The sequence below is a fragment of the Chelon labrosus genome (assembly GCF_963514085.1).
Source record: "Chelon labrosus genome assembly, chromosome: 15".
In the NCBI taxonomy this organism is placed as follows: domain Eukaryota; kingdom Metazoa; phylum Chordata; class Actinopteri; order Mugiliformes; family Mugilidae; genus Chelon; species Chelon labrosus.
In genome coordinates, this window is record NC_140348.1 from 26,265,202 (window position 1) to 26,289,492 (window position 24,291).

At 43.1% G+C, this 24,291-nt stretch overlaps 1 protein-coding gene across 1 annotated transcript in view; it reads left to right on the top strand.

The window, feature by feature from the left end:
• The window catches only part of slc24a3 (solute carrier family 24 member 3), a gene marked incomplete at its 3' end in the record, with an annotated part of 70,153 nt that overhangs the window by 17,678 nt on the left and 28,184 nt on the right, over positions 1 to 24,291 (top strand). The window contains exon 2 of the mRNA XM_084561464.1: positions 10,987 to 11,100. Coding sequence (XP_084417590.1) covers positions 10,987 to 11,100 — 114 coding nt within the window. The remainder of the gene's footprint in view (positions 1 to 10,986; positions 11,101 to 24,291) is intronic.

The following is a 24,291-nucleotide window of genomic DNA, read 5'->3' on the forward strand; positions in this document are numbered from 1 at the left end:
TGTGTGTGTGTGTGTGTTGTCAGATCTCTGCACAAGTGATAATCATCCTCTCTCTCTCACACACGCACTTACTTTTTCCTGCTCTGACTTTTCATCCTGTGTTCCAGTGCAGGAGAGAATGTATTTCCTTTCTTTCTGGGACTGGATCCACCTCGAATTACGTGCGTTTGAGTTACATAAGAAACATGGCACCTATGTAACGCTTTCACACGCTGTGACACCATGTTGATTATTGTGTGTGACATATATGCAGAATGAACTGCTCATCCAAAGAGGCGCTGATATGCTGAGGGTCACGAGAAAGAGCAGATTTATTCAGTTCTTTGTCTGCAGGAAAAGGTCAGAATTAAAATACAAATAGGATCAGCCTGGAGATTGATCTGCTGCTCGTTTGTTGCCTCTTCTTTGTTGTTTTCCTCAGCCTCGGTGAAGTGGATGAACCACTTTCATTATCTTTGCTACTTTCCGACATTCAGGACGTCAAAGCTGTGAATACAAGCAAAGCAAAATCTTTCTTGACTTGGAGACTTTTCAGAGCAGCCATCTTTTGCTGTGATAATGTATGCACGGCACAGTTATCTCAGTTGGGTTTAGGTCAGGTCACCTCGTTCCAGCACTAAATCACTCAGAGCCTTTAGAGAGCATGAGGCTCTAATGAACTCTAATGATATTCTCCTCTTGAGCGAACCGTTTCACCACACTGTTTTGATGTTTTTTTGCGACTGCACTTGGAGAAATATTCTAAATATTTTAAAATTTACTGGGTTCATAATAAGGATTACCACAGTAGACTGGAGCTATTTCCTGCATACCAGCTCTACTGGAAAGTCGTTCTGGAGTTTCTCCGTTGGGAACTCATCCTGCTTGGGAAAAGATCTACTGGGCCAATCAGATCGTTTGGGCAGGGCTTAATGTGGCGATGGACAGAAGAGTAACAGCACTGTAGTCATAAACTGAGTGTTGTGGAGTTGGCTCTAATTAGCTGTAGCACAATCCAATTGCATAGAGGGGTGTTTTTTTCTCTGCATTGGTTGAAATCATAGTGAAATCCAAATGAGGTGTTACCAGACTCATATTCTGATGAGATTTGTCTCTAGCTATGGCAGGATAGGTCTTGAACACACAAGGAACACAATTTCTTGAATCTGGTAAAGATGTTGTAGCAGTGAGCAAAGCTGTTATCAAGTCAAACAGTGACTACTTTGAGGAATCTTTCAGGAATTAGATGCACAAAATATTTTTTTATTCATAAACATAAACTTATTGTCCCTCAATTAATTGAGAACATACAGTAAATTATCATGTTCCACTGATAGTAATATCATCAAAGCCCACGAAGGCTAAACATCCTAAAAAATATTTGGGCAAAAAAACTCAGTTCTTCTCCAGCAAAAGTAATACAATATTGGTCATCCATTAAACGGCATTGAGGAACTTCTGCCGGCTGATAAAACATCCATTTGATGGTGTATATTTTCCAGATTGTAAAGAAATATAATGTGAAAATGCACAGAGGTGCATATAAGTTTCAGTTTGACGTTCAGAAATTCAGAAGGGTTCATCCTCAATAGCTAAAATGTGTTCCCTTTATTAAGTCAGGTCAAAGGTTGCTAACACTTGGAACTACAATTATGTTTTATTTTTTCACTATGCTACCATTTGTCTCCATTGGTTTTCCATATGTCATGAGTCTTTATGCAAAAAGCATGATGTTTTTTTCTCTTCCGTGTTGTGGCATTGTGACAAAATACTAGACTGGAGGGTAAGATTAGGACTCATCTAATCCTTTCTAATTTCCAATTCCTAAATTCTGATGATGTTCCCGTCAGTCACACTCACATAAATTGATGTGGTATCATTAAATCCCTTCATGATCTCCCTTCCCTGGTCAGAGAGCCTGGCCTCAGAGGCCCCCCACCAGGGCCACATCTTCAGACAGAAAGAGAGATGAGAGCGAGAGGCGAGGGAGATCGTGAGCGATGACAGGGCCCTTACACCGTCACAGCAGGAGTAGCGTCTGACGGTGTCAGCTAATGAGACCATTAACAAACTGTCACATTTATTAAACGACAATTTAATCAACCTTCTGATGGACTTTGTACATTTTGATCTTTTATTTAGGCGCATGTCACATCCTAGCACATAGTACTGTACAGTACCAGTAGACAAAGACAACCCAGTCATACAAATGAAACAAAAATATTATGCTTTGGTATTTGTTTAGTCAAGAAAATGAGCAAATATTTCATATCTGTGAGGTGCACCTCTAGAATTACAAGTTAATTTCAAGGTCAAATCAGAGTCTTTGTGTTCATTACTGTTTCCATCAATGTGATTTGACTCAGGTGTGGTTCAGTTCCTGGTTTAATTTAAATAAATCAGATTTGTCTCAGTCTGATCCTCACGACTCGTTTGTGGAAATGTATGATGGCAACGGAGAAAGGACCTTTCTGAGGGGCTCAGAAAAAGAGTTGTTGTTGCTCATCAGTCTGGAAAAGGTTACAAAACCATTTCAGTGGCAAGGACAAAGACACTGCTCTCCAAAAAGAGCATTTCTGCCTGTCTGCAGTTTGAGCAACATCAGTTGGACAAGGATCACGCATCTATGCATAGTTACCATTAAGGCCGGCAAACGCATCTGTGTCATTTTGAGCGTTGTCGTCTTTTTCGAGGCACATGGCCAATTATATGCACTGTGATTGGCTGAAATATTCTTGGGGTGAGTGACAGAGATGCTTAGGGATTTTTTTTAAACTCATGTGACTAATAAAACGCTTTGTGATTGGTCGAAATAAGCCTACACGAGGAGTATGTTTTGGTCGAAAATTTTAAACACCGTGCTAGCGATCCGTCACGGCTGACTCAAGTGAAGGAAGTGATATTGACGAAGTAATTGAAAAAATAGATCTTTACTGATTTTCTAAATTTTAAAAATGTTTGGTGTTTATTGATTTAAAAAAAAAATGCATTTGAAGATTATGCCCTAGCAAGTCAGTCAAGTTGAAAGCCAAAGAAGTAAGCTGTCAAATGCTTTTTATCTCATGTTTTTATCTGCTACAGAGCCTGAGAAATTAAGGTTTTAGTAAGCGTTGACATATTTTGAAAAACCTCAGGTTTTGAGAGGGGGTTTACAGAAGAGTATTTAGGTAGCCTGGCTGACGCGACTGCACATCTCAATGAGATGCTGGTCTGGAAACTACGTGTTTATTTTCTCGTATTTGAGGCGTGGTTTTACAAATGCCTAGAGCCGTTTATTGGGCGCTACGAATGTCTATCAAATGCGCCTGGTAATTCCCATGCTGCCTTGCGCGCGATTCATAGCCAAAACCTGTTGGTAGCAGAGCAAACACATCCTTCTTGGCAATGAAGTCTTTCAACGCCAAACGTTGCTCTTTTTTTAAAATAAACTTGCGTTCTAAGCTACTTAAAACACTGTCTAAGGCTGCATCGAACGGTAACGTTAGGTCCGCTGCCATGTTGGATTGACACACTACAAGCTTCGGTGTCGCGCATAGACGTCGTCATCGTCTTGCTGCCCCCCCCCGTTCTGTGATTGGTTCCCTATCTCAGGAGAAAATATGGGCGATGGTTTCCAGACTGCTTTTGCAGCGAGAATGAAATCGCGCGCAAAGCAGTATGGGAACACCCAGGCTAGTATTTAGCCTAAATGGGTTAAATGAGATGAAACAACACTGCATCATTCCAGCATCAGAACCTCATCCCTCCATCAAACATGGGGGTGCTAATGTCCTGGTTTGGGCCTGTTCTGCTGCATCTGGACCAGGACGGCTTGTCATCATTGATGGACCAATGAATTCTGAATTCTACCAGTGAACTCTAAAAGAAAATGTCAGGACATCTGTCCATGAGCTGAATGTGAAGAGAAATTGGGTCATGCAGCAAGACAACGAGAACCAAGAACACAAGTGGTTCTACAAAAGAACGGTTAAAGAAGAACAAGATGAATGTTTAGGAACGGCCAAGTCAAAGTCCTGACCTTAATCCAATAGAAATGTTGTGGAAGGACCTGAAGCAAGCAGTTGATGTGAGGAAACCCACCAACATCTCAGAACTGAAGTGGTTCTGTTCTGAGGAATGGGCTAAAATTCCTCCAAGCTGCTGTAGACCACTGATCAGCAGTTACCAGAAACATTTAGTTGATGTTATTGCTGTGCAAGGGTTCACTTACCTGCAACTCACAGATATGTACAAATACTTTTCTGGGATAAAGAAATACCAAAGCATAATATTTCTGTTTCATTTATTTGATTCTCTTTGTCTACTATCAGGATTCATTTATATACAGAAGCAGCACTGTACACTTAACGCAGCATCGTTTGCAGTTTGTTCTCTCTAGGACATATTTGTCAAATCTTTTGCAGAGATTGTAGTTTCTTAAAACACATGGGGCCATGTGATTCCAACCACTCATAGTCCTATTGACTTATTGATGGGCAGCCGCACAGCGAGACTTAGCAGGTCTGTGTATGTGTGTGAGCCCGAGAGTGAATGAGGTGTGTGACGCACCGGTTCACAGCAGTATGCCTGAATCCTGCACTGATCTTGGTCTGAGATATTAAGCGCTTGTAGCCGAGTGCTCTCAGATAGCAGCGAGTCTCTGAATTTCAGATGGCAGCATGACAGGATTTGCAGCAGTGCATTGATTGCTTCACAGCCTGGAAGAGTAAACTCTGTGTGGAGTGTTTCTGAGGTCACAGGAGAGAGGTTTTGTGTTTTTGAGAATGGACTGGTGTTTTTGAGCTCCAATTTAAACCCTCTGAATTCATGAATCGCTGCACGGCCATGCACGCGTAAGTTTACATCCACCGTGTGCAGGAAAGAAACACCACTGCTCATTTTCTTCTGGTCACAAACCAGAGCCTGGCTGTGTGATTGCAGAGATTCTGTACTGCCAGGTTTGTGGACCAGTGATGTGCAGTGTATCCTAGAATACAGAAACCTTTTACTTTTATCGAAGGTGTGTTTCCAGAGTATGAAAGGCAACATACCAGCTCCAAATAGAAGAGATGGCAACGATGATAAGCTTAATCTCTGTATTGCAGACCGGCTACAATGTGCCCATTGGATTCTGAGGAACTCCTCTCAGAACCCTGCAGCAGTTACTGTGAAATTGAGTAAAAGTGCAGTAATTACAGTTCCTTCGCTGTTTGCACGACGTAGCTAGAGTAGCCGACGTTAACACATGTACGGATAGTCAGCGTTTAACGATAGTCAATATTTGTCCCAGCTTGAGGTATTGAGGCATGTTTCCCCAAGACAGCACACTCCATACTCCTAAGGATGGACCTGGCTTCAAAAAAAGCCAGGTCCATCCTACCGATACCGATAATAACTGCAATTCTGAGCATGTGAGGATCCAATGCAAACCAGCGGGACAGGATTACCTCAAATTAATTTTTAATTCTGAGACTCCACTGTAAGAAAGAGGGGCTGCAGCAGTCTTTCTAATTTAAATACGTTCACAGTCTTGGTCAGTGCTGGGCTAACTCATTTTAGTTCAGGGGCCACATACAGCCCAGTGTGATCTCAAGGGGGGAGGACCAGTATCAGAATAATAACTGGTAAATAACAACAACTCCAAAAGGTTTCCTTTGTTTAGTTCAAAGAAGAACAGGGACATTATGAATACAAAACATTTTATATAAAATTTCTTAAGAAAAATAAGTGCAACTTTGGTGCATTTCTGCCTTCTGCTGATTAGTTCTTGGTCTCAGTGTTGTTGCTCATCAGGCTGGAAAAGTTTCCAAAACCATCTCGAAAGAGTTTGGAACCCACAAATATTCCACAATCAGACAGATTGAAGACGACTGTTCCCCTCCACAGGAGTGGTCCACCAACAAAGATCACTCCATAATAGTCTGAGAGGTCCCAAAGGAACCCAGGGGAACTTCTAAGCAGCTAAAGGCCTTTCTCTCATTGGCTAATGTTAATGTTGATGAATCCACTGAACAACCATGGTGTGATGGACAAAGACACTGCTCTCCAAGAAGAACATTTCTAAACATCATGTGGACAAGACAGAAGACTATTGGGACAATGTTTAGTGGACAGATGAGACCAAAGTAGAATAGTTTGGTTTAAATGAGATGAACCAACACTGCATCATTCCAGCATCAGAACCTCATCCCTCCATCAAACATGGGGGTGGTGGACAGATTTTGCTGTGAAAGGTTGTGCAGACTGTGGAGATGCATTTTCTTTTCCTTAAGGGCGAATATGAGGTTGACGAATTTGGTTCAGCATGAAAAATCCTGACAATTACCACTGGCTGTCTCTGGTGATTCCCAACTCTTCCTCTAATGGCACTATGAGGTTGATGTTTCAGTTCTATTTTGAGATACCACTGATAGTAGACCACTGTATGGTCACAGTGTATGTTCCTTTTATTTGATACTTATAAACTATAAACTAATGGCAATCAAATCTAAATCTAAAACTACACTAATATTAAGATAATATTACTGTGTTTTTCTTGGGAGCCAAAGCATGGGGGTACATGGAATGTTGAATATGTAATGTGTTATTCTAATGAGTAATTAAATTAGCCTCTTTATGTATGTATAACGTTAATGTTCTATACACACATTAGAGTAGCCTACATATCGTATGTCCTAGGATGAAGAGCCAAGGATGTTGGTTTCACGTGTAACATATTATCACACTGTACAGTATGAGCCACGTGCTCATGGCCTGATTCTTGTCTCTCCAGGGACAAGGTTGTAGCCAACACTCATGCACACGTGTGCACATACATGGACTCAAACAGAACCCTGACGTTCTTGTGCACACAACGGCACATGCTCCACTCAGGAACACATCCTGTTGTCTTCATGTGCAGCACACATATGTGTACACATGTATGCATACGTACCCATGCACACCTGCCAAAAGACGCTAATGAAGACGAAGTAGCTAATTAAGCGTGACAGTGAGGACTGATGGGTGGGCCACGTTATGTGACGTTATGGGGTCGGCTTGGACCTATAGACAGGGCTTTGGCCAATATAGGACACTGTGTTAGTTAGAGACGGGGGAATTGATGGGTACGGCGGAGTGAGGAGAGAAAGATATATCAAAGTATATCAAAGGCGTAGATGGGAAGAATATTTTTGAGGTTCACCCCGGCTCCCTTGGTGATCGAGATTCCCCTGAAACGTTGCACACAGACACACTCGTGCAGACAGCTGGCCTAGATCTACAATGCATGGGATGTGTGAATCCTGCAGGCACACAGCATCTTATGTTCTTTCATCTATTTATGTGTAGTTATCTGTTGCTGTCACTATTGTTTCTGTGACATCCACTAAACAATATGCTTCTGTTCAATTGTCTGATGTTAAAGTGTTTCAGCTCACTGTTCGAGCGCTCTTTAAAGCTTCTATGAGTCATGTAACTGTATTTATATTCATGTAAATGTCTTCTAAACAGATGATTCTGCTGCTCCTAAGGGCTTTTTCAGGCATTAAATTTGCACGTTTTGTGGAAATATCATCAGGTCATTAAGCTCAGAACGACCCTACCTTAAGGGCAGCTTGAAAGTGCACAAATAAACTTCCAGCCACTGTATCTAGAGACAAGCTGAAACAAGAGCAACTGGACCTGTAGAGTTTCTTGAAGGCATTAAATCCAAGTAGCTGCTTCAGTTCTAACAGACTGGTGTGGAGTTGGGGTTTTATTAAGAACATCTGGGGGTGTTGCCCATCTGAAATAATGGGTCATTAAGAGTACCATCATTGGGGAAGGAAAACGGGATCAAAACAGTTTCCTCCAATTACAGGTAACTATCTGGTCATTATCAGACACTAGTCATGCAAGTTTCAGCTGGGCACCACACACAGATGTTCCTGTTTTAACCCCAGCTCCCCTCCAGTCCTTAGAAACTGAAGAAGCTACTTGGATTGAAATATATTCAAGAAACCCAGCAAGTCTAGTTCAGCTTATTTTTTTAGATATGTCATGGATGACTGAGAACCATCACAATCAAATTTCCAATATTCGAGATTCCAAGAGTTCTCTATCAGTTCTCTATGTTTCCAGACATACAGAAGACTCAGTTTCTCTGGAGTCGAATCCAGTTGACTCTAGGAGAAGACAAGGAAGACAAGCTGATCTACAGGGGAGGAACTTTTGTTTATTCATGATCGGATTAGGACTCAGGAACTAAATATTAAAAGATCTGAATCCAATCGGGTCAAACTTGATCGAAACAACCCTGGCTCACATAATCCTGATCGACGCAGCTGACATTCCTTTCTCTCCAGTGGAAGTGGTGCAGTAAAGAGCCCGGGGCTGTTGACTGAGTTTACCTGTGTGAGTGACAGTGTTGCCCAGCACATCTGAGAGTATGCGCTCGTAGTTTGGTTAGTCACGGTTGTGTGTGTCGGTGCTTGCGCGCGAGTTACTTCGTGTTATGTCATGCGCCTCCCCCCTACCATCCTGCGTCTCATCCCTTACGTCACGTCGCCATAGTAACCCCGTCGGTGGCGAGGCATTCTGCTTCACTGGACCGCCGGCCAGCTGAAACCCTCACCCATGTCTGTTTAGGTGTGTTTCGGTGTGTCTGCGAATGTCTCGCACGACACGGAAGTTATTAAGCATTGACAAGAGATGGAGAGTGTATGTTGAGCGTGTTTCATGCTTTTAACTTGCTCATTGTCTTCTGCTAATGCCACATGCACACAGAGACACTGGCTCAGGGGTAGAGCATACAGTAAGAGGGCGGGAAGCGTCAGAGCTGTATAGAAGCGTTGGCACTGATGCAGCGTGGCAGATTTCACCCTTCGGTTCTCCTTGTATCTGTGACTATCTGCGCACACTGTAAGCAAGAGTCACTGCACAGCTGTGTGTTGGGTTTACATTAACGTGTAATAGATATTTGTGGATGGATGCTACATTCGAGGCTTTGTTTCACATGTCTCACGCTGTAACCAGTCATGCAAATACCGTGACCTCATGTTTGCCCCATTCTTCAGAATGCAATATCGCAGTAATACGTCCATTGGAATGCTTTGGATATGGGACACATGTCCACTTGAAGTCAAGAATGAACTGATTAGAATTTAGTGTTGAAAGTGGAAATAGTTGAAACTCCTCAAAACACATTTTTGGTCACAACTGTGAAGATGGTAGTTTGATATTTCAGTATTTCAGGAAGGCCATGATGGCATTCTTTCACCAGCCAGGGAGAGCCAGTTGACCGGACCTTTTCTGTCATTAATGCACTCTCTCATCTCTTCTTCTTTGTTGTGCACTAGGGGTTGCATGACTTCAGATTTTTTTATGTGATGAAAGTCAAGTCGACACCAACTGGTCTCTAATGACACTGCTAATAAAAACACAGTAGGAAGTAATGCTTTGCAATTCCAAGTACTGAGTAAAGTAATATTATTGCTTCTTAAAACAGTTATAAGAAGTGTCTTATTACCTCTATACTATAACACACTACTGGCAGTGACATGTCATTCCAAAACGGACATGCTTGTTTTCAGAACGCATACTTAGCAGAGATTTACTACGTACATACGTCAGTTTGCATGGAATACATGGACATGTCATAGTGTTGACTGAAAAAAAACTAATTCCTAGCATCAAAAGTGAGGAAGTTCATTGATCAGAGACTCTGACGCTTTAGAGATGAAATTAACAAAATGTCTCACCCTGGAGATTCATAAAGTATTTTCTTATCTTCAGTCCAATAAATCCTTCTGTCAAAGTTAATGTAGTGTGTAGAGGGTAGCTCATACCTTGACTCCAGGAAACCTGTGTTCTCTACTCCAGAAATGTTCTGGTCATCCATAAACCCTGAAGAAGTTGTCTTCTTCTTCTTCTTCTGGAAGTAGAAGAAAGTCATCTTCTTCGTTTTATTTTTTGGCAGCTTTGAGGCTAGCCAGCAATCATTACATCAGAAGGGGAAGAATATGTTTTTACGCTACAGGGACGTGGTTTTGGGTTATGGCAGACCTAAATTAAATAACTACAAAAGATCAGGCTTGGCTGCAGCCTGATCCGATCTGTTTCGATCGGATCATTTTGCCTGCACCAAAGAAAAAGAAAAGGAACAAGTTTGATTATTACTGAAATTGAAACCACTCCCACACATTGTTCAGTTTCGTGGTGGAAGCAGGAATCTTTGACATCTGAAAAATTGCATACATAGCAGACTTTGTCCATGGAACAGCATGATTGTTGTTTGGTGTACTGGCCCTTTAAGGTTTGTTGTTACATAATATGTATTTCTAGGGAAGGAATGTGGAAAACATTGCTTTCCCTGCATCCTAAACATAGTTAATAAGCTTCCAACGACATATCCACCATTATACCCCATGATACTTTTGCAAAATGTGTCTTTCCCTTTTCCTGCGACATGCGGTAGCTGTTTGTAAAATGCAGCGAATTTTTCATGTTTGCAGAGCACAGTGCTATTTATAGAGACTTGCTCTGCACCCAAGTCGGGGCCTGTTGCGTGGTGGGATAGGAGATGGGTCGGAGGTGGGGCGCTTGAGGATACCGTGACCCAGATGAGTGAGCTGGAACGATCGGCCTTGTGGCGCTCAGCGTGCCGCTGTATTATTGCTGCCGCAGTGACATAAGATGCAAGTCTCATCTGCCTTTTGTTCTGCGAGGAGTGAAAAGGTTCAGAACATTCAGGAATGTCAATTAGCTTTGGGACTAAAAAGCTTCTGCATCACAGCCATCAGTCTGTTTGTGCATGGGAGGGTACACCACGACAGGCATCTTTTCAGAGAATGAAAAGTCATTATCCAGTGCTCATCTGTAAAAAAAGAAAAAAAAAATACAAAGAGTCTTTGTGAAACTGATGTTTTGTTATGTAATGGATGCCTTTCCTTTCCTGAAACTATCACCCCTGGGTTAGAGCTGCCACTAATGGTTTGTTCGCTAACAGTGAATATGTTCTTTATCAAACCTCCCTAACTGTTCTATCATTTCTTTCTCCTCGACCCCCAGGATATCATGTTTCCAGCTCCGCGGTTCTGGAGGAAGCGAGGTGGGAGAGTCGTCACCTTTTACAAGAGGACAACGAGTCCAGGCTCTACCCGGAGAAGAACTGCACTGAACCAGGTGAGAAAGGCGAGAGATGGAGGGTTCTGCAAAAGCTTGAGACCACTAATCCTCCGATTTTGCATTGATGTTCTAATTAACAAATGATAACATGAGCTTAACTATTTGAGTATAAAGAAAGGCACTGGAAACATCAAAGAAAGGCAACTGGACTTGTAGAGTTTCTTGAAGATGTTTCACCACTTGTCTGAGATTCTTCAGCTCTGAAGGACCGGTGGGGAGTTGAGGTTTAAATAGAAAATTACATTTCTAAATGATGTGACTGGGGAAGAAAGACCATGACAGTCATGGTCTTCTGTGGTCTTCAAGAAGTTTTTCAAAGCTTTGAAGAACTACTTGAAGACCACAGAAGAAAAAGCTTTTGCATCACAGCTTGGATGGAGGCTCATTAATTCATATTTATCTATTTGTCTATTATTTCCATGCAGATTTTTGTAAGCATTTCACTCAATGAGGGAGACTTGGATATATATATATATATAAAGGAACAGTCACAATCTCTGTGACTCTGTGATATCTTGTAGATTAAACAGTTAATCAAGTTAATCAGTCGGCAAATGAACTGAGGTTGTAGCCCTAATAGTTGCAACTAGATTTGAACGTCTTTATCTTTCATTATGAATATTGTTGTAAATTCGTGGGGTTAGTGGTGAACGGGTCAACCAATAAGGTAAAGTGTCTGGCCAACACTGAGCATCTGTGGCCCTTGTGATGGCAGTGTGTCCCGCACCACTGGCACTAGTTGGACTCCTGTCGGCGGCTTTTTAGCAAAGCGAGTGGGTCAGAGTTTGAGTCTTAGGTTTATTAGACCAGTGCAAAAGAGGAAAAGCGGAAATGATGAAATTAAACAAAAGGAGAAAGGGAACGGTGATGCTCTGGACCGAAGAATGGTTGGCAGGGCAGGAGGAAGTTTGGTGGTTGAGGTGTGAAAGACATCACAGAGATAGCTGTTGTAATTACAGTACGTTATTGTCAGCTTCCTAATAGAAAGTTAACAGCTGTGTGGTGTCTGTGGAATCTCTCACATGCAGCCAACAAGTCTTCAATTCAACTGTGTTTCTGGACATGCTAACGTTGTTGAATGCTGCCTTTGTTTCCAGGAATCTTCAGACTTTAGAGCACCTCACTAAAGTCTCAGGTGCTCTTTTATGAAGTCCCCCTCTGAGAAAGGTTTCTCATGTCACGCAATGACTTGAGAACCTTAACATTCTCTCATCTCCCTGTGTTTTGTTAAAGTAGACAAACGAAAATTCAGACTAGCTGCCGTTTACTTTCGTTCATTTGTTTCATCTCGTTCTGCACCGGTGTGGGTCTCACGCTTGGTTTCTTAGTTGTCACGTAGCGCGCTCTTTCACCACAGCAACAGTTTCATTCTTTACAGTCACAGCTAACCTCCACTTCCCTTCGCATTTTCAAACAGACACACACACACACACACACACACACATTCACTGTGCAGTCTCAGGAGAGCTGGCTACAAGCGGAGCACAGCCGAGGCGAGGGTGAATAAATGAGCAGTGCTCCCTCTGGTGAGGACCTGGTGACGGAGAGCGAGAGAAAATGTTGACATTGAGATGAAAGCTGAGGAAGAACACAAGCTTTGTCCAGGTAGACGTCCTCTCTGCATCACTGTGTGTGTTCCTCTACAGCTGTCTCTCTGAGGACCAGTTTGAGTTTTACACCATCGGAGTGAGGACATTTGTGCAAAGTTGTTGGTCCTCATGTCTTTACAAGGCTGTTTGAGGGTTAAGACTTGGTTTTAGGGTAAAGGGTACGATCAGGGTTTTTGGCCAGTGCCACATTTTTGCTTTGTGTGAACCAAAAGCTCTCCTGCTCTCCTACTTTTGTTTTCTCTGTGAGCTCGTCACCGTGTGTGTGTCGGTGTGTGTTTTTCCCTAGCACAGGGAGTGTGTGAGTGTTTTCCATGTGGAATCCTGGGGCTTTACGAGGCTGACGTCCTGCCAAGCATTCTCTTGATCTTATTGTAAACACACAGCCCCCATCGAATGCACCCATGCACACTCACCACGCTCGCTCCTTCCTTCGCCCTGCAGCGCGGGGGATACAGAGACACTGCACAGTCTGACCGGATTCATACGGATGAGTTATATTTAGACAGCACATAGTTTATATAGCCTGTTTCTGTTTAATTACGCTTTGTCTCCTGAAACTCTAATTACCTTAATAGGGATTATTCCTGCTTTCTTGCACTAAAAGGGGCCTTCACAACGAGCTCCTCACGCCTCACTCCCTCTCTCCCCCTCTCTCCCCCTCTCTCTCCCTCTCTCTCTCTCTCTCTCTCTCTCTCTCTCTCTGTTATCATCTGTTTAGCTCTCTCTCCCCGGAGCGCTCGCTGTCTCTTGCTTCTTCTTTTTTTTTGTTTTTCTTGTCTGTCTGTGCTTTTAGCTTTTTTTTTTAGTTTTTTTTTTAACAGACACAATCATCCGTTCAGTTCCAAGTCGCGGAGTGTTGTCGCCACGCACCGCGGAAACGTGCACACACAACGAGGAGACACGTGCACGCTGCTGATGTGGTGACACGTGCGTGCACGTAACCGTCTACACAAATATGTCGTCTCGTGTGGAGCATCGACGCCTCGTTGTTCTCAAAACCAGTGGCACATTTTTGGCAGAGCACTAGATAGACAGATAGATAGATAGATAGATAGATAGATAGATAGATAGATAGATAGATAGATAGATAGAGGTACAATGTACACAGATCAGCCACAACAGTAAAACCACTGACAGGAGAAGGACCGGAGAACGCCATAGCAATGACACTCCTTGATGGCAGCAGCCATCCCCAGCAGGATGCAGCCTGGCACCGATCAGGCATAACATTATGACCACCTTCCTAATATTGTGCAGGTCTCCCTTGTGGTAACTCATCAGAGAATGGATATGGGCCTTCTGAGGGTGTCCTGTGGTGTCTGGCAACACTATGTTGTTAGTGGGGGGGCCTTTGAGGGGAGGGGCCTCTGTGGGTCATCCCACAGATACTTGATCAGTTTAGGATCTAGTGAATTTGGAGGCCAGGTCAACACCTTGTGCTGTTCTTCATGTTTTTTTTTTTTAGTTGTTCCTAAAGTGTTTTTGTGTGTGTGTCTGTGTCAGGCTGCATCCTGCTGGGGATGGCTGCTGCCATCAAGGAGTGTCATTGCTATGGGGTGGGGGTGCCTGGTCTGGTCTAGGTGGGTGCTACATGTCTAAGTAACATCCACACCAATGAATGCCAGGTCCAGAAGTTTCCCAGCAGAACATTGAACTGTCACAAGATGGTTGATGTCATTTACTCCTTTTGTCAGTGGTTTTAATGTTGTGGCTGATCAGTGTTATATGCAGAAGTGTATATATAGAAATGTATAGATTATATAAATTTGTATAGATTTGTCTGATTCCTTGTGTCTTGACACAGAGACGATTACCTCTTGTTACGTGATGTTTCAGGCTGAATTACTGGGTGAACAAATCAAATCATGTCTTTCGGCCAAAACACTGTTGAGAATGACAGTTGTGTCTTTGAGTTTGTGCTGGAATGACCTCTGAAAGGATAAAAATGTGAATCTTTTCTGTTGGGGATCTTTCACAGAAAACAATCTGGGGGAAATGGCCTAGCTCCTATTTTTAGTGGCATTCGCCCAACAGCCCCACTGGAACTACGCAACAATGGAGCCCGGACATGTGACGGCAAATTCCCCAAAATAACATTTGCTCCTCTGCTTTTGACTGAGGCCAGCTGGGGTCTGTGTGGCTCTCTTCGATGAACAAAGCCACGGAGCTGCTTTAGAGATGGGGCTGCTGTTTTTGCTGCAAACACTATGCGTTACTGCCTGAACCTCAACTTTAGTTATGGTATCAATTATTAGACTCGATATGCGTTCACGGTATCGCATTATTACAAACTAGAATGACTGAAATGTTTAAAATCTAGTGTCTCCAATTTTGTGATTTCTTCCCCCCGTTCCCATACCAATCTTTTAATATTCATTATCGGCCAATCAGAGTCCCAATCCGACCTGGAGATTCATAAAGTCTTTCCTTGTCTTACTTGTCTTCTTCTAGATGCAACTGGGTTCAGTCCAAGAAATCTTTCTGTCAAAGTTAATGTAGTGTGGAGAGGGTAGCTGGTACCTTGGCTCCATATAATCTGTGCTCTCTACTTCAGAAATGCGTTGCTTTGCGGCAACAGCCCAGACCCTGTGCAGACCATAACGCCCTAGCTTGACGTGCACCTCCCCAGAAATGCAGACAGCAAGACTTGTGATTGGTTTCCGCTTTAGTATTTCTGGCTGTTACTCCATCTCTGCAATTTTCAAATTGATTGTTTTGGATTAATAAAGATGGAACACACCGACCAAAAATGTAATGAGGAGGTTCGAAGGTGCAAGCATCTGTATGACTCGATTTTGGTACAGTGGTGTGGTGGTTAGCACTGATTCCCTTAAGATTCTGGGTCCTAATCCATCGTGGCCGACTGGTTCCTTTCTGTGTGGAGTTTGCATGTTCTCCCTGTGTCTGCGTGGGTTCTCTCCAGGTTCTCCAGCTTCCTCCCACCATCCAAAGACATGCTGGTTAGGTTCATTGGTGATTCTAAATTGGCCGTAGGTGTGAGTGTCTCTCTGTTAGCCCTGTGATAGACCTGTCCAGGGTGTACCCCGCCTCTAGACCCAATGACAGCTGGGATAGGCTCCGTCCCACCCCCACCCCCTACGACCCTTCACAGGACAAGCGGTTACAGAAAATGAATGAAACCCAATACCGAGCCAATCGTTTTAAAAATGCCTAAATCAGCATCAATAGCGATCTGCAATACCGACTTGTACGTTATAATAGATCCAGCACCAAAACGTTCTGAGTGGAACTTCCACTATAATTTGCATACAGGTGTGTGAGTAGGTAGACTCAGCAGCTTCAGCAGCCGGGGATGCAAAGAAACAGTTAGTGTTCGGGGTTAAACTGTTCCTCTCACAGCGGCTAAGTTAGAGTGCTCTCCTCTAATCTGTCAGCAGAGATGTTTCCACGCGTTCCAATGGCAGCCACCGTCTCTCTGCAGCCGTTTGTGCTTGTAATTGCTCAGATCAATGGCACTTACCTCCTCCTCTCATCGCGCTGCACGAAAAACATCCATACTCGCAGGAGATGGGCTCTGACAGAACAATGGAGGAGATTCACTTTCAAACCCAAACACGCGTATATATATGTGTGTGTGTGTGTGTGTGTGTGCAGCGCGGCGATTTCTTTTCGGCTGGTGTTTGGCGTGCACGTGAGTGTTTGTGTTGTTTCCGTCAAATTAAAAAAAAAGTCTGAGGTCAAACACATACAGACGTAATTACACAGAGGAGTGCGTTGGATTAGACGTAATCATGTTTACAATTGCTGACTTTCTCCTCTCTGCTCATGCACCGCAAACAACAACCTCTGCCTCATTAGAAGGAGTGTGTGTGTGTGTGTGTGTGTGTGTGGTAACAACAACCTCTGTCATTTTCCTTCATGACTCATATTTATTCTCATCTCCATCGATCTGGCTCTGGATAGATGTCTGGTAGTGAGTGTGTTACAGCAGACTCCTGACCTGCTCTCTCACTTTCTCTTTAACTTGTATTTCTGTCCATCAAGTCTTAATTGACCATTAAAAATCCCTCGCTACACTCACTAATCATACTGCGGTCGCACAAATGAAACATGACCGAGGAGGTTACGCTCCCTTGCTCCGGACTGTGAGCGCCGCGTCCTCGTTTAGACGTATGCTCAGCGATGCTTATTTACTATTGTTATAGTCTGCTGCTTTTCGTCGGTGCAGCCAACGAGCGTCTAGTTTTTAAAGTCAGATTCATGGCATGAATGATTTGTGTCTTAGCATCAGTCCAATCAGCGTGAGTGCTGATACTGACAGATTAAGAGGCACAATCACGACAACAGAACATGTTTGCTCACAATAATAGACTAATTCCAATCAGAATCATCTGCTCCAGATGGCGTACGAGTATTCGTTAGTATGAGTGGTATGTTATGCATCATTCTTCAGTGATGGATTTAAAAATAAAGTGAAATCATTTTTGGACACGAGTAAGCACTTAAAATGCCTCAAACAATCATACTGGGTTTTTGAGGCTGATGTCAATATTAATATCAGTTTCTCAGCAAGCAGTAGATCTAGATCATGAACAAATTCAGCACTTCCATCCCGTGGGGTGTCGTGAACCAGCGTTGTAACGTCCTTGAGTTGGTATCCAGTGGCGCTATCGTTGCCGTGTGAGAGTCGAATGCTTTTGCAAATCTTTTAAAAGCCCATGAGAAACCGCTCGCCTGACTCTCCGTGCACCACGACCAGCAGCATGTGTACTGCAGGTTTTCCTGACATGAAGATAATTATCTGCTTAATGGGACTATTTTCTCTTTTTCCATTACTGCACGCCGGAGCGAAATGAACCTTCAAGGCAAAGCGGGAGTCTGTTTGGAGGAAGGTCTGGCTAAAAAACGGGATATCTGAAAGCCTTCAGAGCCGTGGAGTTTAGACAGAGGAAACAAGAAGAAATGAGTTCAGTTTAGATTTGCTCTGGTACATTCTGCAGCATCAAAGTGGTGGATGGAGCAAACATGATAAACTTTGTCATTAAAGTCTTTAGTATAGCTGACCCTCTGTATTAACATGGATTGAGTTGAAAGTTGATGAGTGGCAAAAATATGCTTTGAATAAATATGATTTACATTGGTGTTAATTTAGTTAATGAAGACGATGACAAAAATATATTCCATGAAGACCATTTTTTTCTGTGACTAAGGCAGGACGTCGATGAGCTAAAACTAATATCTGAATTATAACAACTATGATGAAATATTAACGAGACGAGACGGGACTAGAATATTATTTGATATGATAAGATGTTATTTGAATATCGGACATTCAAATCACATGATCTCTTCATACGTGCGTCCCTGTCATGTGATTGGATGCGGAGCTTTTGCTCGTCTGATCTCAGGCAGTTGACGTTCGCCTACCAAACCTAGCTAGCAGCTACAAGACCTGAATTAGATGCAAGAATACGTCATTTTGTAGGAGCATCGTCCTGCTATTTCTGCAGCCTCCATCACGGTCAGTTAGCTAACTATGAAGTTAAAGAAGTCTCATCTAAGTACTTTACAAGTTGCTGTTTTACGCTACGTGAAGTTATTGCCTTCTGACTTTTTACTGACACATATTCAAGGGTGGATAATGGATTAGAATTTAGTAGACTAAAATTGTGGTGGCACAGTGGCGAGGTGGTTAGCACTGATGCCTCACAGCGAGAAGGTGTGTGGAGTTTGCATGTTCTCCCTGTGTCTGCGTGGGTTCTCTCCAGGTTCTCCAGCTTCCACCGTCCAAAGACATGCTGGTTAGGTTCATTGGTGATTCTAAATTGGCCGTAGGTGTGATCTCCAACTCTAGAAAGGGATATGTAGAATAGCACCGATGCCAATAGAGCAGAGTTGATGCAGCGTGTTACCTGGATTCAATCTTAAAGGGTTGACTAAAAATGCAATGACTACGAATGGTAAAAATGTGACTAATAATCAAAGCTGTAAATGAAAAATGCCTGTCAGAATGAACACTGAGTCACATAGACAGGGCGGGGGATCCTTCCTTTGTTAGCTGCTTCCCACATCATCATTTGAAATGTTTGATAAAACTCTTTAACTGGGTCTGCACACTATAAAAACTTCAACAACCACTGCTATGGAGAGTGTTGACGCAGTGAGGGAGCGATTAAAAACTCAGCCATTTATAACTGTGAGCACATTAGCATTCTGGAGTTAGCATTTAGCCTAAAACAGCTGTAATCCCACTGTTTATCGTGGTGGTTGTTAATCTTGTCCTCTTGCTCTTCATTAAAGCTCCGGAAGATAATCACCAATTACCGTCTTTGTTTCTGCAGCCAGCGTGAAATGATTGCAGCGGTGTTTGTTCGGCGGAGGCCTTCACAGCCTTCGCGGTCTTAAGAGGTGAACCTCTTCACAGAAAATCAGATTTATTTAGAGTGCATCCCTGGCTCGGGCTAGCTGTGGCTGTCGCGTGGCCCGTGGTGCTCGACGGGGCAGAAGAAGAAACAGGTTGTGAAAGACAGGCAGGTCATATGCAGAGCCCTGAGGAGCTAGCCTGAGCACAGACTGTGAGGGAAGGCAGGAGTGTACCTCTGAGTGTGTGTGTGTGTGTGTGTGTGATTATAAGAGTGTGTTTATCAAGCCATCCCCTCCTTGCCTACGGTCCATCTGTCACTCCAAGAAAGCTCACTATAGGCATGTCAGAGTCTGCAGGCCAGCTGGGAGGCAGCGTGGATGTGTGTGTTCATGTGTGTGTTCATGTGTGTGTTCATGTGTGTGTTCATGTGTGTGTTCATGTGTGTGTTCATGTGTGTGTTCATGTGTTTGTTGGCGTAGTGGACGAAGGAGGGTGGTGGGGAGGTGATCTCTGTCACTTCATATCGCATCATTTCCTGTAAAGGAATCCCACCACCAGCAAAATAATAAAAATCTACAGGAAAGGAGAGAGGCATGATTACAGAGAACGACATTAACTCATTTAAAAATGTCAACAGTTTATTTCCTTACAGATATAAATACAGCAGACACTGAATTATTAGTAAAGTCAGATTTATTTAAAGGGGAATTACCGTTTTTTACAACCTGGACCTGGACCTCCCGCTATATGGATATACGTGGTGCTCCACTGGAGCTAAATATCTTCTGAACGACTCCAAATGACACCAGTTATATGGGTGAGTAAACGATCGTATTTTATGCCAGAAATAAGGTCCAGGTTGTAAAAAACAGTAGTTCTCCTTTAACCCTTTAGGCGCCGGGTTTTATTTTTTAAAAATACTAGATTTTGACATCTAAATTTCAGAAGGCTCTGGCCTGAAAGTGGTTTGAGATAGAGACAATGTGTAAATGAGATAAATATTGAGAATGACCTAATGTTTATCTAGGGAGTAAATTTTCCCAATTTCCATGAAATACCTGATATTTTGAAAGAGAGGTGTCAGTAACAATTTGAATTGTTGAAGATGCTTTATAGAAAGTATCCAGCACAATGATAAAGAAACTGGACGTTTCATCCAAGTCTTCGGTTCTAAAAGACTGGTGGGGAATTGAGGTTTAAATATGAACATCTCTAGGTGTTACTAACCAGAAACTCACATGACTAGTATACCCAAAAAAAGGCAACTGGACGTTGTCAGTCAGAGGCTCCGGTCTCAAGGTGTGAACGGGGGGTGAAACTTCACACCTTCAACATAAAGTGATCCTATGCACTACGTAGTTTTCATTTCCTCCCCTGTACCTTCCTAAAGTCTTTCCTTGTCTTCCTTGTCTTCTCCTAGAGTCGACTGGATTCATTCCAATAAATCTTTCAGTCAAAGTTAATGTAGTGTGGAGAGGGTAGCTGGTACCTTGTGTTCTCTACTCCAGAAATGTTCTGGTCATCCAACGCTGCCATAAACTCCCTAACCCTCTCTGGAAGACGTTTCTCCTTGACGCTGTCTCCAGTAAAAACTTTTCTCTTCTTTTAAATGCAGTGTTCAGTGTTTGTGGTTTGTTGTTGTTGTTGTTTGGGTGCAGCCTTTGACTGAGTGGACTCACCGTATTGCATGTTTTTTTGACAAATCAAAAAGAGATCGTCTTGAATGACGATCACCTACTGCCACATCGCCAAACATCCACATTGCATAATTTGTACAGAGTGCAAAGCTGTGGCCTTCCAGGTGTGAAACTACTCACTTAATATTCAGGTGTGAACAGAGACAGTAACATTGTCCAACCTCTTATGGGTGTTTGCCAGTCTGGATATGATCAAGTTTTTGGAGTATCACCTATCTGTCTTGGTCAGATCTTCTCCATGTGTGCCACTAAAAAAAGTAAAGGCATAATAATGCAGAGCAAGTCATTTTCAACATGTAAGTACATTAAATATCCCCAACTTATTTTGGATATACCGTGACCTGGATGACTAAGAACCCTCACAGACATAAGTCCATTGATTTATAGCATTAAAAGTCCGTTCCAGAACGATCGATACCCTCAGATTGGAATCCATACTGAGATATAATGAGTGTGTAACTCTGACTCTGCTTTACCTTTACATCTATAGCTACACATCCACCTCCACTACACTGCCATCCACAGAGTTCCACATCCGCGAGTTGATTTTACATCCTCTGACGATTATTGAATTGTCACAATTATTCTGCATCCTCATCGGGCTGGTGGTGAGAAGCTAGTTTGAGTGATGAATGACAGCCGTGATGAATGCCTCAAGGCTGATTGGAGGCTACGTTTAGAAAATGCTTCAAGGTTACACAAATGGAAATGTTACTGATCACAACTGATGCCAAATCCAACTGGGGATTCAGCTGATGATAGATCTTCCTCGGTGCATTCGCTGCACACATTAAGTGCACATACACACTAGCATGCTCCAGTAGTCTCTCTGCTGCATCTTTTTTCCCTCCTTAGAGGAAAATCAATGTTAATTGACTGTAGCTGGGACTTAAACAGACATCTCACTGGGTGAAAAAGATAAATGTCCTAGTATGGAGCCCTGTGGGACGTCCTTTATTCTCTACAACAACAACCCCCCCCCCCCCCCCCCCCCCCCCCCCGTTTCTGTCCAATACACCAAACCTGCACGTACAGAAACTGTTGAGTTTTTTTTGTTGTAATGGGGTAATCCTCTGGAAATTACTCAGGAGCTGAAGGTCCCCTGTGACTCTCATCTGTTATTAGTGACCATAGACTCACAGTCCTTTCAAGGGGTGACCTTTGACCTTTTGGTGATTTTTCTTTCACTCGTTCTCACTCCATTTTAAGGCAAATTCTTCTGCACCAAACATGGTTCTTCACTTCAACTGGCTTCACTGATAATAGATCAGTCTGTCAACTCAAGTTGAGAGTGTTGGCTTTGGTATTTATTCCTGTTGTGTGGTTCATAGAGAAATGTTCAACTGGGGATGTCTCGATCCAGTTTTTCTCCCTCTCGATCTGATACCGATCTTTCAGTATTCAGTATCGGCCATTCCGAGTTTGAATCCGATCTTAAATAAACTAAATTTCCTTCTGTGGAGATTCATAAAGGTTTTTCTAATCTTAATTATTCTTCTAGATCACGTGTGCACCAAAGTTAATGTAGTGTGGAGAGGGTAGCTGGTACCTTGTGTTCTCTACTCCAGAAATGTTCTGGTCATCCAACGCTGCCACATAAACTCCCTAACCCTCTCTGGAAGTTTTTTCTCCTTGACGCTGTCTCCAGGAAACTTTTCTTTTAAAGAAGAGCAGCCTTTTCCTGAGTGGACTCGACGTATTTTATTTTTTTGTTTATTTTTTTTTGGTGTTGGTAGTATTGGATAACAATCTTCTTCTACCACCTCTGTCTGACTGACTTAATTTTCCAGAGTAAAGCTCTTCCACAGAGCAGACGTGTTTAGCCACAAGACTTAAGTTGATTTGTGGCAGCTCTTAGACGCCAGCCAACCGCCATTAAAACAGAAGAGGAAGAAGATTTTCTGATGCTACAGGGACGTGGTTTTTGGTTTATGGCAGACCTAAAATAATTAACCAAAGATCAGGCTTGGCTGAAGCCACGTACTGACCCGATCCAAGACCGATCAAGCGTTGAGGCTGTGAGTAGAAAACAATGTTTAAGGAAGACGGGCTCTGGAGATATGCAAGCTTTTCTGCATTAGGTAAACTCCTTGGTTATGTAATTATAAAATATGAAAAGCAGTATTATCAATCTTAGTGATTGCAAGCAGACTGAGACCCCCCCTCCCCTTATTGCCAAATTCGTGCTGTTTCTTTGAGAATGTGTGCTATGGAGTCTGGTCACCTCTGCATAGCTCCATCCACCCTCAAACTGAGAGGAGGTCCAATTAGCTGGAATAACTCAAAATGGGGACACACCACTGTAATTACACCAAATTATTTATAGTAGACTGTAAACCAGAGCGGAATTCCACTCTAACAACCAGACCTATTGCAGGCATGTCGTCAGATGCCCTCACAGCCCCCGCAGACCTGTGGCCAGCATAAAACAAAATCTCCAGAGAGAGCAGGTAACATGGCTGTCACACTGTAGCCTGGCTGAATTACACACAAACAGCTCTGTGTTTGTGTGTTTGTGTGTTTGTGTTTGTGTGTGTGTGTAATTGGGGTACACGCTTTAGGATGATTCTGCTGCTCAGGCAAATCGGCAAATTTTTCGCTGGTGGGAATATACCCCCCCCCCTCCCTCCCTCCACTGCTGCCATGGCAACCAGTGAACTGTGTCACCTGCCAGTTGATGTGGTGTGTATGTGTCTGTGTATATATATGTGTGTTTGTGTGCAGTCGTGTGTGTGTGTGTTATACAAAAAGGAAGAAGAAGTAGCAGGAAAAGAACATGCACCGTCCCCAATGCATTTTGCAATACTGCAGCTCCTCCAGCTCTCTCTCTCTCTCTCTTTGCATCTCAGTCGATTGCTTGGTACTGTCAACTAGCTGCCAGCTATTGGCATACCAGAGGCCTGCAGCAGAGCTTGGCTGCCTCTCATGCTTCGCCGTGGCGTGCATTCCTCAGCTCCATGGGGGACGTCCACGCTTCCAAACTCTCCCGGTGGAAACTGAAGACCTGGAGCTGACATGCCGGACTGAGAGGGTTCAGGAGGAGATAGATAGAGAGAGAGACGGGGACAGTGGACACCGGGGATGAGTACCGGTAGCAGTTACCATTTTGAGTCTGGTTTCAAAGTTTATTTTGCAGCCAACAATTCCCCTGTCAAATCTTTTATTCACGCTCGTTGTTTAAAGCCAATTAGGCTCTGCATAATGTTTTGCCTGTTTGCCAGAATAAACTGGGTGCTCGTGTGCATGGTATGTCATCATATTTGCGCTGAATTCCACATCCTTAGTCCGGTTCTTGTTATTTCTTTGCGTCTACCACTTTCTGTTTTTGACACAGTTTCAATAAGGAGAGATCATTCAGGAGTGTAAAAGGTTTTTGCAGATTAGACTCATGCTCATCGAGTGTAGTCTCAAATTAAGGTGGGAGACAGAATAGAGGGCCTGAAGCCTAGATAGAGGATGGTGGTGGTGAAGCAGAGCTAGCAGATGTTTGACTCTTTGGTCGATGGGGATTACAGTGAATGGTTATGATTTTACAAGGCCAGGGACAAAGAAAGAG